Raw genomic sequence first — 14,785 nt, 5'->3', positions numbered from 1 at the left:
GGATGGATTAAGTTTATGGCAAAATTTTTGAATTAAGATACAAGTTAAAATGCCAAAAAGTACTGCACTTAAAGTGAAACAACTATTCAAAACAAAACAAAAAATAATTTCAGTTGTAAGTTGATTGTGCTCCATCAATTCTGCTAGGCCAAAAATGTCTGTTATCAATATTCTATCCCTTAACTAGTGATTGAATGGAAAAATTACTGTATTGGTAAAAAATAAATAAATAAATCTTTATAATACATATTTTTTGAATAATTCTTTTAATAAATATGCAAACATATATTACCAATAACATAATATATAAATATTTACAACATAAAGTAGCATATATTAAGTATTTGAAAGCGGCATTGAAAACTATTTTCAAAATAAATGTGACAATCATCAGTTTTTAGCGTCAAGTGAGTAAATTATAAATTTATTATGTTCTGTCAAATCTACCTAGCAACAAGAAGCTATACGTTCATCATCGCCGCTGGTACCCTGTGATGTTTTGTACAGTATTTAATAGAGAGTCGTGACTCATCAGGCCATAACACAATTTAGTGAGACCCTTCAACTATTATTCCACTTTGCACTTTGTCACAAAAGACCTTTTTTTTTTTTCTTCTTTCTTTGTGTGCACAATAAGAGACTGCACACTCTTTAGTCAGAAAAGAATGAGCACTGCAAAACAATGGTGCTTTGAGAGGGTTTGTTCTTGATATGAAACATGCTTCTTTCACTCTCTCCACGCCAGAGAAACACAATGACGCTTTATTTGAGCAAAACTGCATTGCAACATTACAAAAGTTGGACTTTTCTGTGTTTAAGACCTCCTTTTTCCTCCCCCAAATCCAACAACCCTGATGATGCAAATGCATTTGATAAAACAAATCACGCCGCTTCAGTAATACCCGCCCATGCTATGCACAGACTAATGCATTGATGTGTTGGCTTTAATCAGTGTAATTGCGCTGTATTTAATAAGTAGAGGCTATTATTAGGTATTAGAATTGTGTGCATTGCTTTCCAATGAGCTTCAGAAATATGGCAGTTCATGCCCTCACAGATCACATTTGGTTCATTTCACAATACAATGCAGGCACTCAGAGTAAAAAATAAATAAATAATCTGATCAAATTCCATACACATAAGTGTGTGAACGTGCTAAATGGGATTTTCCATGTTAAATGCAACCTCGTGCTAATCTGCTAAATGTGTAATCTGGATTAGATTTGAATTAAATTTTGGTTCAACAGTTTATGGTCCTAACACATTTTGTTCCAACTGGAAAGATTTAGACACTTCTTCATTCTTCTCCTTTTTAAGGACGAGATTTCCTTGACATTGTAAATTCACACCAAATTTAGTAGAAGGGGCAATCTAGGAAGACTATCTTAAAGAAAAACGCAGAGCGGTACGATCAAACATGGGCAGGAACTTTACGTAACCCCTTTGAGTGACGCTGTCAGTCATAGTAATAAATGATTGATTCATTGCTAATACCACACCACTCTGGCGATGTCAATCATAAATTAGGGTGGCTAAGTTTCCTTTTTTATGTATGGGAGTTTAGGGCCCACGCTGTATTGTGCACGTGTACCTAATGAAGTGTCCAGTAAGTGGTTATTAATTAATTTTGAGTAAATTTTACATGAATTTATTCAACTTATGTTTCTTAAATTCGACTTTGTATTTCCCTCCAACTACTTTGTGTTAAATTATTTTTATATAACCTTTATTTATCCAGTTAAGGCAATTGAGAACACATTCTCATAACCAAAATAAGAGCAAATGCGATAAATGTGTATTTTATCAAATTACAACACAACAGAATTTTTACATTACATCATACCATATGATGGATAAAGGGTTCATAACAGGCTATAAACAAATGCAGCTAGCTTTTTGCATGTGTATGGGAATGTTTTTCGCCAGCTATTGAGCGTTAAATTCAATCAGTCCATAATGCCCATCTAGGCAGTGTATCAACACTTTGGCCCTTAGTTCGCTGTTGACTTTTCAGCCTGTTCTATCATGAAGGAAGTTAGCCAACTTGGACACTAACAGAGACACAAACTCTCCCAGGTTAGCTTCACGCTAGCTAGCTAGCTAGCTAGCTGGTATGACAGAACACGTATGGATATAAAACTTTACCAAAACAATATCTTGAGTATGTTAAGGGATGATGGAGGTTAAAGTAAGTTCTTTAAAACTAAAAATAAACTAGAGATAACATTTTCAAATAACCCATGGTGTAGAAACGTTTTGTTTGTTTGTTTGACTCAGAACTCGCACATTAATATCAACAATATCCTGAGGTCAAGGTGAGCTGTGATTGTGGTCATTGATGACTTGGATTTAGGGGCAAAAACAAATCCAGGTAACTTTTTGCCAACTTGGACACGAACAGAGACATAAAGGCAAGGCAAGGCAAGTTTATTTGTATAGCACATTTCATACACAAGGCAACTCAATGTGCTTTACACAAGGAAAGAACACATAAGCATCAAAAAACAGTAGTTAACATTCAGAGAAAAACAAAACAAAACACCTAGGTTAGCTTTGCGCTAGCTAGCTGGTATGACAGAACACGGATGGATGTAAAACTTTACCAAATTAATATCCTGAGTATGTTTAAGGGATGATGGAGGTTAAAGTAAGTTGTTTAAAACTAAGAATAAACTAAAGATAGCATTTTCAAATAACGCATGGTGTAGAAATGTTTTGTTTGTTTGTTTGACTCGGACCTCGCACGTTAATATCAACACGCAAAGCGAATGGGGATTTTGTTTGGCTCTAATCTGGTGGATAAACAAACAGTAATATTGTTGCCATGCTACAGAAAGAAGTACATTCTTGAGAATAAGTTATAAAATAGAACATAATAGCATAACTTGATGTCTGCTAACAAAGTGTTAACCGTGTTCCCTGAGGTTTGTTCACACGACTCATGTAGTGGACTTAAAAACGTGAGTTTCTTGGTCCAACCCTTTGACTCGTCTTCAGCGTCAGGAATTAAGACGGGAAGTCGTACGTGACAGTGAGCGGCGTTTGGCGACAAAGCGAGCAAATCAAATCTAGTGTCATCTTGATGAGACAATAGCCTTGAGTGACAATCGTCCGTGTCTTGTCTCGACGGTCGCAGACGGTCCCCCTTCGGGCTGCGCGGTGATTGAACATTCATGGCATTATACGCTTTCATTGAGCTTTCTTCATCCAATTCTCCTTCCACAAAGCGCCACCAGTCAATCACCTGCATAAAAACCCGCCTAAATATAGGGTGTGAGACGTGTTACACCACTCGGCGCGGCCACGGCTTGTAATTGAAACTTTTCCCCATTTGCAGTTTTTTTTTCGCCACCCCCCCTCTACATGCTTTGGCTGCCGCCGGGAGATTGGCAGCTCTGAGTGGCCAGCAGATGAAGCGGCAGGCGCACTAATGAATAGAACGCTGATTGCAGGATCCCCGAGATGCAAATTACCGTTCCTGCCACCCCTGACGACCGGCAATTACCGGGCCTCCGCAGCCATCGCCGCCGAAGAGGAGGAGGAGGAGGAAGACGCCTCGTGCATATTCATCGCTCGGCGGCCATATTGATCGACAACTTCAGGCAAGAAACGACTAAATGTAGAAAATTGTTTTCTCACAAATTGTGACATCATTTTTTTATTTTTTTTTTTTTTTATTTTTTTTTTTTTTTTTATTTTTTTATTATCAGGCCTATCGTATGACCATGTGGCTAATGCTAACACGCCACAGACAGGGACTCTATTTTCTTTTTCTTCTTCTTATTTTTATTTTTTTTCAATTACTTGGTAACTTGTCTGATTTACTGGGCCTCAAAAACATACAGCAGACCATTAGGTGAACTTTCTCTTGAAGTCTTAAAATAAAGAGATTGAAGTTTTTGTTTTTTTTTTGTTGTTTTTTTTAAATTCTCTAAAAAATGTAAACATTTTGGATTTTTTATTTATTTTTAATATTTTTTTTAGAAAAACTGTTTTAAGATCCTAGTTTCATTTTTAGCCTTACTATTATAAGTTTAATAAAATACAAATGAAATGTCTAATATCAAGAGATTAAAGTCCTGTGAAAAAAATGTTTTAATATTGTGAAATTAAATCTGCATTTTTCTTCCTTCCGTTTTTTTTTTTTTTTTTTTTTTTTTTTAAAAGATAAATAAATGTTTATTTTGGTAATGTAAAATTACATTTGTATTTCTTTTCTCATTACACTATAATGATTTTAAGAGGTAAAGTTGTTGTGTTGTATCAATTTTATTAAAGACATTTCTTGTCTTTTTAATAGAATAGGTCTGTAAAGTTGTATTTAAAAAAATATTTTTCTTAAAAAAAAAATCCTATAAGATTCAACCTTTATTTACATGTAAAACATACATTTATAAAACAGATAAGATATTTTTATTTAAGGTTAGATTTTTCAATTAAATAATTTTATAATTAGATCAGCATGTAGAGCTTCTTAATTAAACAAAATTGATTCATTAAAATTTGCAATAATTATAAAAATAAAATTGGTCTTACTGACAATGGTTTCTAATATTTTAAATCTTGTCGCTTAATAAAGTGCCCACTATATCACCAAACTATTGCCATCCTCTCTTCCTGTCATTCAAAACCGAACATGATTTCAATTTTTATTTTTTGTCATTATTATTATTATTATTATTATTAATCACACGTGCGCATGCACAGGAGTAGAAAGCGCAGCACATGTCACATGAATATGAAAAGGCCGGTTTAGGCAACAAGGCAAAAACAAGCGCGCTGCCAGCTCTTAATGGCCCCATAGGAAGGAAAGCCGAGCGTCTTCCTCCAAACAAACATCTAATGATCGCATTAGCCATGCATCACAGAGCTGTGTCATTATAGTCTTCTATGTCCACGTCGCTTCCACAAACTCGAAATCACAACTTGAGTTATTTTCCTTTTTAAATCCAAGCTGGAGAGTCGGATTTATTTGAGGATTTTTGAGGGGCTGGAGTTCATTTTTGTGTCGTCTGGGCTGCGTTTTGCGTGTCGTCTGCTGCCATCCAATGAGCTGATCTGGCTCTCAGTGAGACAGTTTTCTTTTGGAGGATCGTGTCTCCGCATTTGCACATGAGTGGCATCAACGTTTTGGAGTCTTTTTGCCTACGTGTTATTTTTGTGCGAATGCCAAAGTTATTGACTTTATTCGAAGTACTTGTGCATGTGCACAGAAATTTGTGGTCATCGTTATGTCTAGGGAATGCTGGGAGATAAAACTTCATGTACTAATTGTACAGGAAAAATAATGAAAATGTAAAATTTATTATAGGCAAAATATTGTTTGACTGCCAAAAATGGCTAAATAAGTAAAGTATCCCTTTAAGCTTTAATATTTTGTTTTAACGCCGTTCAAACATGAGCCAGATTGCAACCTGTTTGTTAAATAGTGTTGAAGTTTCAGTTAGATACGTTGTCATACAAATCTTACAGTGTACATGTATAGGTTTACTGAAAAATTGCAATAATTGACTTACTGATTCGTATTCTAGGTTAGGTGAAACTGGGATGATGTCATCGGGACTTTTTGTGGGTTGGTATGACATGCATATGCAATCAAAGCAAAAGTCAATTAATTTACCAAATTCATGTACTTTTACTGATTCGTAAATGAAATCATGACCTATGAATCCTGATACGGATCGAATCGCCACGTACTCGGCAATTCACACCCCTAATTATTATTATGTTTTATTAATTGTATGAAACCTGAAAGACCAGATTTCTTGCAAAAATTATAGTGAGTATGCTGTGACACTAACATTTCGTTTGAATGCTAGAATGTTGACAATTTGGTTTAGCGTGAAAATTCAATGTTAATACTGCGAGACAGGCTTTCAAAAGTTCCTTTTTCTTTCTATAGTGCTGAAGTAAGACTATTACCGACACTATTGCGCAACAATTCTTTGTTACCTTGACGACTTATATCAGAGCAAGTGGGTGGCTAATTGTTGACAAAACACTGTTATAAAATCTAGTTGTGGGAATGCTGAAGCATTCCCACGTTATTGTGATTTTAATTCTCCACACTTTTTTGCCGCTTAACAACTCCCACATAGTACTTCGAATTTACACTGTTCCACATTACTTACAGTATTCAGCTTTCAGCATTCCCACGCAATTTCTCCAGAAATTGCACTTAGTCTAGTTGATATTACTGGTTGGTATAACTGAAAAAAATAATAATTGGATTTGAATTTTTCTTTCAGGAAGTTGGTTCAAGTTGTGCTGTTGAGCAAGGCATTGCCACACTCGTAATAGAATGTGGAAGGCCTCTCCGGGCCATGCAGAGGACAACGCTGGGCATCTTGCCAACTTTCCACTTAAATAAAAGGTACACACACACACACGCATGCGTCACTTTTTCCTTTCAACTTGCCGCCCACTCAGCAGCTCGGCTCATAGATGCATATCTGAAATATCACAAGCCTTCTGAAATCATCATCTGCGCTCACACACAAGCACGCACGCTGATGTTTGTCTGACACAAAAGCAGCACTTAGGCTACGGGAGGATATGCAGGAGGGGAGCGGGGGGTTGGGGGGGGGGTCAATACAATTTTTTAAGTGCTTAACATATGTTGTTTTTTCTTGCCCACTGATTTGTATCTTCTTATCAGAAAATAGCTGGTGGGCTGAAATGCATACTATCAAACTGACGTTAGGGCCCCAACAACCATCAATCTGAAGCTTAAAAATAAATAAAAAACCACTGTAAATATGGAACAATTCTAATGGGCACATTTTTACAGATCAAGATAAAGTGCTGTACAACTCAAGTATGAACCAATTCGGGTTAAAACGCATACAAAAAAATAAAAAATCAATAATCACTGATGATCGGGAACTCAGTGTGAGTTTTATTTTGAAGCCAATTTCTGTATTGCATTTATTTTATTTTTAATTATTTGTCATTTGTATGGTAGAAATTTGCATTAAATGTACTAGTGGTATCAGTTATATGGTATTGGTGACTAGTCAAGAGTTGACTACTTGTTCTGGTATAAATCTAAAAGATAGTTGTAATAGTAAACAACATTAAAGTCCTCCATTTTTTTGTTTGTTTGGCAAAATCTTATGAAATAGAGGTTAAACTTTAAAAAAAAAAAAAAAAAAAAAAAGTGAAAATATTTTATGTAATTGTGGTTAAATGTTAATTGTGTGAGTGAAACTTTTTGCTCGATAATCATGTCCATGTTTGTTTGTCTACGAGTGAGAGTGAAAGGCAGCACCTGAACTCAAACAGGAAGTAATCACTTGAGGAGCTATTGAGAGGCTTCACTCATGCTCCAGTCCGGCATATTCTATTCAATCTTTTTTTTTTTTTTTTTTTTTTTTGGTGGACCTGACCTGATGGTCAAAGTTGCCGACTTGGCCTCTGTGGTGTCAGGTCGCATGCGCCGCCGAGGGGATCACATGATCACTTGTGACAGGAGTCACAGGGTGTCAAGTGGGGTCACCAGGAGTATCCTGGCGTCCTGCTCGTTTAATCACCCGTTTATTTGTTTAACAGCCAAACTCTTGTCGGGGAGAGACGCGAGAAAGGCCGGAAGCGAAAGTTAAGGGATAACGCTGGATTTAGCTCATGTTTAACCTCACTTTTGTACACGCACGCGCGCACACACACACACAGAGAGAGAGAGTGAATTCAATTCAAATTTGTTCAATTAAATACAATTTAACTGTAAGGTATGAATTGTACTGGATAAAAAAAAAAAAAAAGCCTAAACAGCTGCAACATTACACGCAGTTTGAACATTTAAATCAGGGATTTTTTTTATCGCATACCACTAGAGGGAGCTGACGTACCACACCTGACAATCACGGCATTAGCAACATTCTCTGTAGTAAATATTATGGAAAATTACAGTGGATAGGTTAATGGAATGGAATGCTATTCATATAGTACTTTAAAAAAAAAAAAAAAGAAAGAAAAAAGAGAGAAACGGAAGTACAAAGTCAGACATTAAAGTTATATTAAAGTAAATAAATCTACTTTATTGCTTTTATAATAGGAATTCAGTGCCACACATATAATAGGTTGGTAGTTTATGGTTATACTGTAAAGCAATTTTTTTTTTTTTATGAAATATTAGTAACCTTTCATCTAGCATTTACTCTGTTAGATTTGTATTTTGATAATATACTCTGTATACTTAGTTGAAGAAAGCATATCTGTAAATAGGCTACTTTGAAAACTGGCATTTATATTCTATTATTATTATTATTATTATTATTGATAATCAGTTCAGATAATGGATTATTATTATTATCAGTATTATTATTATCAGTATTATTATTATTATTATTATCATCAGTATTATTATTAATAATAATAATAATAATAATAATAATTTAATATATTTCTTACTATATATATGTTTGTATGTACAATTTATGTATGAACGTATATACTGTATTGCAGATTCATGTACATACATGTTTTTTATGTACACAGTATTATTTAAAAAAAAAAAAAAAAGGGGTCAAGTATTTTCAAAGAAGCATGTTGCTGCCCTCTTTTGGCAGGGAGGGATAACTGCTAATGTGATGGGTTAGTGGTGGAACATAATGGCTCACATATACTGTATATTTTCACATTTCCGTGACTGTACATTTTAAGTATGTTATCTCTATTTGAAATTAAATAATTGAAGTCTATTTCAAAACGGTCTTTCCTTGTTTTTTTGTTTTTGTTTTTTTATATACGGATTTGATGAGTGTATCTTTTCTTAGAAGAAGGGGAGGAAAATTGTGACAGAAAGGATTGATATCTCGAACTGAAGTGGTGCCTGTGAAGTATTGAAAACAAATTTAATAACTATGCTATTTGTCACTTTTTATGCTGCTTGTAAGGAAAAAAAACAAACATCTCATTACAACAGTAATCCCAAACCTGTTTTTGTTTCCCTCGCATGAAAAATGTCAAATTGCCGAATTGATTCGGGTCATGATGCAAATGGTGGAAGCAGGATATTTGCATCTCATTGAAATTGTAACATCTCAGTCTGTGGCAAACAAATGAGCTCCGTGCTTCAACGCTGAGCTCATTTGCGTAGACCTAATTCACCCAAGTTACAGTTAGAAAACTGGTTGCACTGTATTCGGGATCCTCCTCTTCTCAGGAAATGGGAACATGTGTGAGAACACTTCATATTTGTATCTATTCTCGAGCAATAATCTTTTTACAACACATACACGTCAAATTGTGTCCTACGCCAGATGGCTTGTATGTGTCTTTCGGTTTAATAATTCACTGAAGGACGTTCAAGTTACAGCGACGCGAGGGGGAGTCCGACTGGAGGTTGCGTCTACGACAGCGACAATAATGAGAAATTCAATAGCAGTGACACACGAGAAGGTGTGTAAGTGTTATTGTCAGCCAGTGAATGCAACATTAACATTGCTGAAACAATATCAAATTTATCGTTTATCATATATTGTTAAAAATTTCACTGGGGAAAACAAGTAAGAATACATTAAATTGCATTGTTACTGATTTTTTTCCCCCTCTACTTTTTGTGCAACACTTTCATCTGGTGTGGACAGGCCACGCCCACTTCCTGCTCACCTGGATAAAAGCTCACCTTGCAGCGTCAGCAGCACAGAGCCTCCGTTGCCCTCCTTCAGCCCGATCGTCACTTCTAACCTGTTGTTTGCAGAGCATCTTGGTAAGTTCAATATTTTTTTTTCTTCATTTTTTTTTTTCTAATAATCTCTGGAAAATTAGATGTCTGATATTAAATGAGACATCATTTAACAATAAAATGCTCATTCACTCCCAGCCATTTTCACAGAAGCAATCCCGTTCGCTCCCGGCTCTTTTACTGGATTTTGACTGATTTGGCAACGCCCACAGAATATTGTGTTCTATTGCTATAAAAGCATGGAACCTACCAAAAGAAAGATTAAAGTCTCTTCTTTCATCAGGAAAAAAAGTATGTTTCCATCCGTTTCCGTTTTGGAGCAATTAGCATTAGAAGAGAGCTAAGTTTCATCAGTTTTCACAAATCTATTTAAAATTGTAAGTAATTGAGCTTTTTTTCGAGATGGCCCTGGTTGATCGCCTTTGCTCTGCTGCCACCTGCTGGCCGTTTGTGTAATAACTACAATTTCTGCAAGCCTTCTTTTTAGTTGAGAGGCTGCATCAAAGCCTTCTGTATGCTCTCGCATTAAAAAAAAACAAAAAACGTATAAATATGTCTTTGGGACACTTAGAACATAAAAAAACGTATTTACACGTTATTGGGAGAAAATTAGTTAATAATTTGAAAAACTGTAACATCAATAGAAAAGGGTGCATTTGGGAGCCAACAAAGTGTTTCCTTGTCTCCCTTCTGGAATGCACCTTGAATCATATTTATCCCATCATTTTCCCCATGTGAACAAGGAGTCTGTCTGTCTGTCCCCTGATGGCTCCTCTGTCGCGTTGCCAGGATCAAGTGACAGACACACAGAGGGGTTCCCTTGACGGCTAATCCGCCTCTAGAATTCGGTTGAGAAAGGCACCAGGGCCAGCGCACACAGACAGACAAACCTTGCACACCCCGCACCGCATTCGGCCCCCCACGCACACGCAAACACGCATACAAAGGCCAACTGTCACACGTTGATTTGTCCAATGGACAGGAAGTAAGGTGACACCAGGAAGAGAAAATGTCAAATGAGCTGACAGAATAGAGGGAGAATAACAACTGTTGATTTGTTTTAATCAGAGAAGAAAGAAGTTAATGTCATAACATACAGTGGAATAGACCAGTTAAGTATCGTATTAAAAAAACTTAAATAAAAACTGTTTTCCCCCTTCGTCCAATTCCAGCTTTTCTTCATTAACTCATTTTCTCCCAATAACGTGTAAATATGTATTTTTTTTAATGTGTTTAAGTGTTCTAATGACGTATTTATACGTTTTTTTTGTTTTTGTTTTTTTTTGTTTTTTTAATGCTAGAGCATACAGAAGGCTTTGATGCAACCTCTCAACTGCAAAGAATGGTTGCAGAAATGGTAGTTATTACACAAACGGCCAGCAGGTGGCAGCAGAGCAAAGGAGATCAACCATCTAGAAAAAAAACCTAAATTACTCACAATTTTAAATAGATTTGTGAAAACTGATGAAACTTAGCTCTCTTCTAATGATAATTGCTGCAAAACGGAAACAGATAGAAAGATACTTTTTTTTTTTTTTTCCTGATGAAAGAAGAGACTTTAATCTTTCTTTTGGTAGGTGCTTTTGGAGGTGGATTCATGGTGAAAGATTAAAAAAAAAAAAAAAAAAAAAAAGTACATTATAGTTATAAGCTAACGTAACATTAATCCAACGGCAAACACGTTCCAATAATAATGTTAATCCGACCGCTAGATAAATTACTAGCTCAAAGCATGGAGCCATAGTAGCCACTTGTTGATATACTGTAATTGCGTGTGAAGTTATTATCAAAAAGATGAGACAAAAATTGCATGTGAAATAGTTTTAAATCTGAAACGTTCAACATAATCTGCTGACAAAAAATATATATAAAGGGGTAAAAATGATTGCCCTGACTAAAACTAGACTAAAACATTGACAGTTTTTGTTGACTCAAACTAGATGAATAAAATTGTTTTCTTGGACTAAACTAAAGATTAGAATACTAACATTTATAGCCGACTAAAAATTGACTAAATAAAAACGGGATGAGGTTGACTAACTATGATAAAAACTAACAAGCACGATTTGAAACTGGACTAAAACTGAGACTAAATTTAAAAACGGTGGAAAAATTAACACTCGGTGCGATTGCAAACTTTTCTTCTCATTTTCATTCATATGCATATTAGGGATGTAACGATATCCAAACATCACGATACGATATTATCACGATATGAAGGTCACAATACGATAATTATCACGATATTGTGTGGGGGTTGGCGATATTTAAAAAAGATCACAATATTGTAAAAAAAAAAAAGAAAAAAAAAAGAGCTCATACTAAAAAAAAAGCACAATATTGTGTTTTTGTGCATAATTGCAATGCATATAAACCACCTACAATCTCTAATAACAATATTGAGGCACTTACTTGCTAATGCAAGCACACATTGATCGCTTCACAAGCAAATTAGGTTCTCCTTCATCTGACAATTAGCATAGATTTTAAACATAGAAGGCCAAAACATCCCTAGTGAAAATTGAATTGCACAAATAAACTAGCCACTAGAGGGTGCTGGAACTGCACAAATGGAAATCAACCTGACTTTTTTTTTTTTTTCCACAGATGTGTTCCTTTTAAATATTGTGAACATGACGACGACGATATTGTGGCAGTTTAAATATCACAATATCACGATATTGCCCTTATCGTTACATCCCTAATGCATATGTTATATAATCAATAAGAAAAAAATATCCCACAGCCCCTCATCATGGCCTCCAGCATGTCAGTTCGGAGTTACTCCATAAGTCGTCAGCCGTCTTTCTCCACCCGCTCCCTGAAGGACATCGGCCGCTCCCGCTCATCCGTCGCCTTTTCCCCCGGCGGCGCGCTGACCCGATCGGCGTCCATCAGCCATGACCTCAATGCGCCGGCCAGTCTGCAGTCGAACGGGCTGCACGGCAACAGCGCCAACGAAAAGGAGGCCATGCAGAGCCTCAACAACCGACTGGCCAAGTACCTGGACAAGGTAGACTTCTGTTGAGGGTTTTTGGGCAGCTGCCAAGCAGGAAAACGAGGATATGATTTCGCAGATGCGCTTTGATCGCGCGAGTTCTTCTTGTCCTCGCAGGTGCACTCGCTGGAACACTCCAACGCCGACCTGGAGATGAAGATCAAGCAAGTGATGATTGAGCGCATTCCCAAAGGACATGACCTTGACTCCATGATGGCCCAGGTTCATGCGCTGGAGCAGGAGGTAGTCAAGACGCACTGGAAAGTCCAAGGCCCTAGTTAATCATTATACTACCTTCTTTGACTAAACCCAAATACCGTAGTTACACTTTAACACATTTCCTGTGTGTTATTACGTAGGCTATGTGGGGGGAAAAAAGTGGAGATTTTTATTTAATACAGGGGAGCCCTCGAGTTAAGGCGACCTAAAGCGTTTCGACTTTGCAACGGTTCCGCCCGGCCCGCCATTTTGTCTCCTCGTCCACAATATAGCCCGCAGTGTTTTCCTCTTGTCCGCTATTTAGCCCTTAGCTAATGCTAGCGCTTGTGCGCTTGTGGGAGTATCTTTGGCTTTTTCGTCCTTTTATTTATTTTTTATTATTTTTTTTTTTTCCCCACAGAAAAAGAAAGCTACGTCTTCTATCAATGTTGGTCCAGCCAAAAGAAAAGCAATTAGCATGAAAACGAAGCTAAACATCATAAAAACATCGCAGAAAGGAGAGACACCGACGAACATCGGCAAAGACTTGCGCTTCAGTCGAACAGCATCTTGTTGTTGTTGTTTTTTTTTTTTTATTTAATGTATTTTAGATTTTTTTTTAATGCAAATTATTTTGGTGTAAATATTGACTTTAATGTCGAAATTCGTGTTACATCGCTAGCGTAGGAACGGAACTCGAGGACTCCCTGTATTGACTTTCAGTTGGACCACAATCTGTTCCAACGAACTGGCCGTGTTTAAATTACAAACTCAAAACTCTAATCTGTTTGGAATAATAACCTAACCCTCATAAGACTTTTATTGACTGTATACATATTTAAGTAACATGTTAACATTTTTAATAGTCATACAAGAAGTTACCCAGTTGAATATCAATAATGTACATTAAAGGAGACATCCATTCTATATATATTTTATTCTTATGTAATTACCGTATATTCTATGTATCTAATTCTTTTTCACACTGCACTTATTAGGGCGCATCGTACCATCATCAAACCCCATTCATTTTGTATGTGGTGAGGAGCAGGGACTACACAATGGAGCGTTACTGGGCAGCATACATTATATTATACAATTTTTGTACCATATATTAAAATGTTAGGTTTACGCAACCAAAACATATAAGAATAACAAGACAAGGATGAGAAGACAAGACTTATTTGTTTTTACTCGCAGCGAGAAGAGCAGAGTTGCCAGGTAAAAGCTGTCAAAGATGCTCTGGCAATTCTTTTGCGCCCTCTCTATTTATTGGGGATTATTTACTGTCCGGTTACAAAAAATAGCGTCGCACCACTAAAGGGGTGGGGAAAGCGCAATAGTGCAACGCTACATTATCTAAAAATAATATATCTGTCTGCTTGGATGTATCCATTAGCAATGAAATTTCTCGTTTCCGCTTTTGCCCCAGATGCTGTGACTCATTTTAAACACAACTACACTGTCTAGTACAGTTCATCAGAGAAAAAAAAAGCAGTTCACGTAAAGTTCATATGAGTGTAAAGAATTTTAGCAAATATATAATGACTTAGATCCACTTTAAACGTAATATGAAACATCAAAAATGACAGAACACGTGACATGCAGTCTATTAAAACGCACTGTTTAAGTCTGTTTTGAGGGGGCGGTCTTTTCTCATGAAAATGAGTGACCTTTGACCCCGGCTGCTCTACTGTGGAACCAATGACGAGTACGTCTTTCGATTGTGTGTAATAGTCCACCCCGTTCATCAACACATTCACCACCTGTTAATGTTTATTAGGTGAGGAAGAAGACCTTGGAAAATGCTCGTCTCATGTTGGAGATTGATAACGCCAAGCTGGCTGCCGATGACTTTCGGATCAAGTGAGTAGTAAATGATAAGACTGAAAAGGAAGTTTTCA

General features: G+C 36.4%; 1 protein-coding gene across 11 annotated transcripts in view; it reads left to right on the top strand.

Moving 5' to 3' along the window:
- The window catches only part of LOC144001876 (keratin, type I cytoskeletal 18), a 35,401-nt gene that overhangs the window by 14,337 nt on the left and 6,279 nt on the right, over window positions 1-14,785 (top strand). For 9 of the 11 annotated variants that reach the window (XM_077496476.1, XM_077496474.1, XM_077496477.1 and 6 more), the window contains 6 exons: window positions 3,453-3,602; window positions 6,249-6,373; window positions 9,588-9,709; window positions 12,432-12,698; window positions 12,801-12,926; window positions 14,665-14,747. In XM_077496476.1, coding sequence (XP_077352602.1) covers window positions 12,441-12,698; window positions 12,801-12,926; window positions 14,665-14,747 — 467 coding nt within the window. In that variant the 5' untranslated portion in view covers window positions 3,453-3,602; window positions 6,249-6,373; window positions 9,588-9,709; window positions 12,432-12,440. The remainder of the gene's footprint in view (window positions 1-3,452; window positions 3,603-6,248; window positions 6,374-9,587; window positions 9,710-12,431; window positions 12,699-12,800; window positions 12,927-14,664; window positions 14,748-14,785) is intronic. The other 2 variants (XM_077496478.1, XM_077496480.1) reach the window with 1 other exon arrangement.

This window comes from Festucalex cinctus, chromosome 15 (assembly GCF_051991245.1).
Source record: "Festucalex cinctus isolate MCC-2025b chromosome 15, RoL_Fcin_1.0, whole genome shotgun sequence".
NCBI lineage: Eukaryota > Metazoa > Chordata > Actinopteri > Syngnathiformes > Syngnathidae > Festucalex > Festucalex cinctus.
The sequence above is the reverse complement of the archived record's forward strand: the minus strand, read 5'-3'. Positions and strand labels throughout refer to the sequence as shown.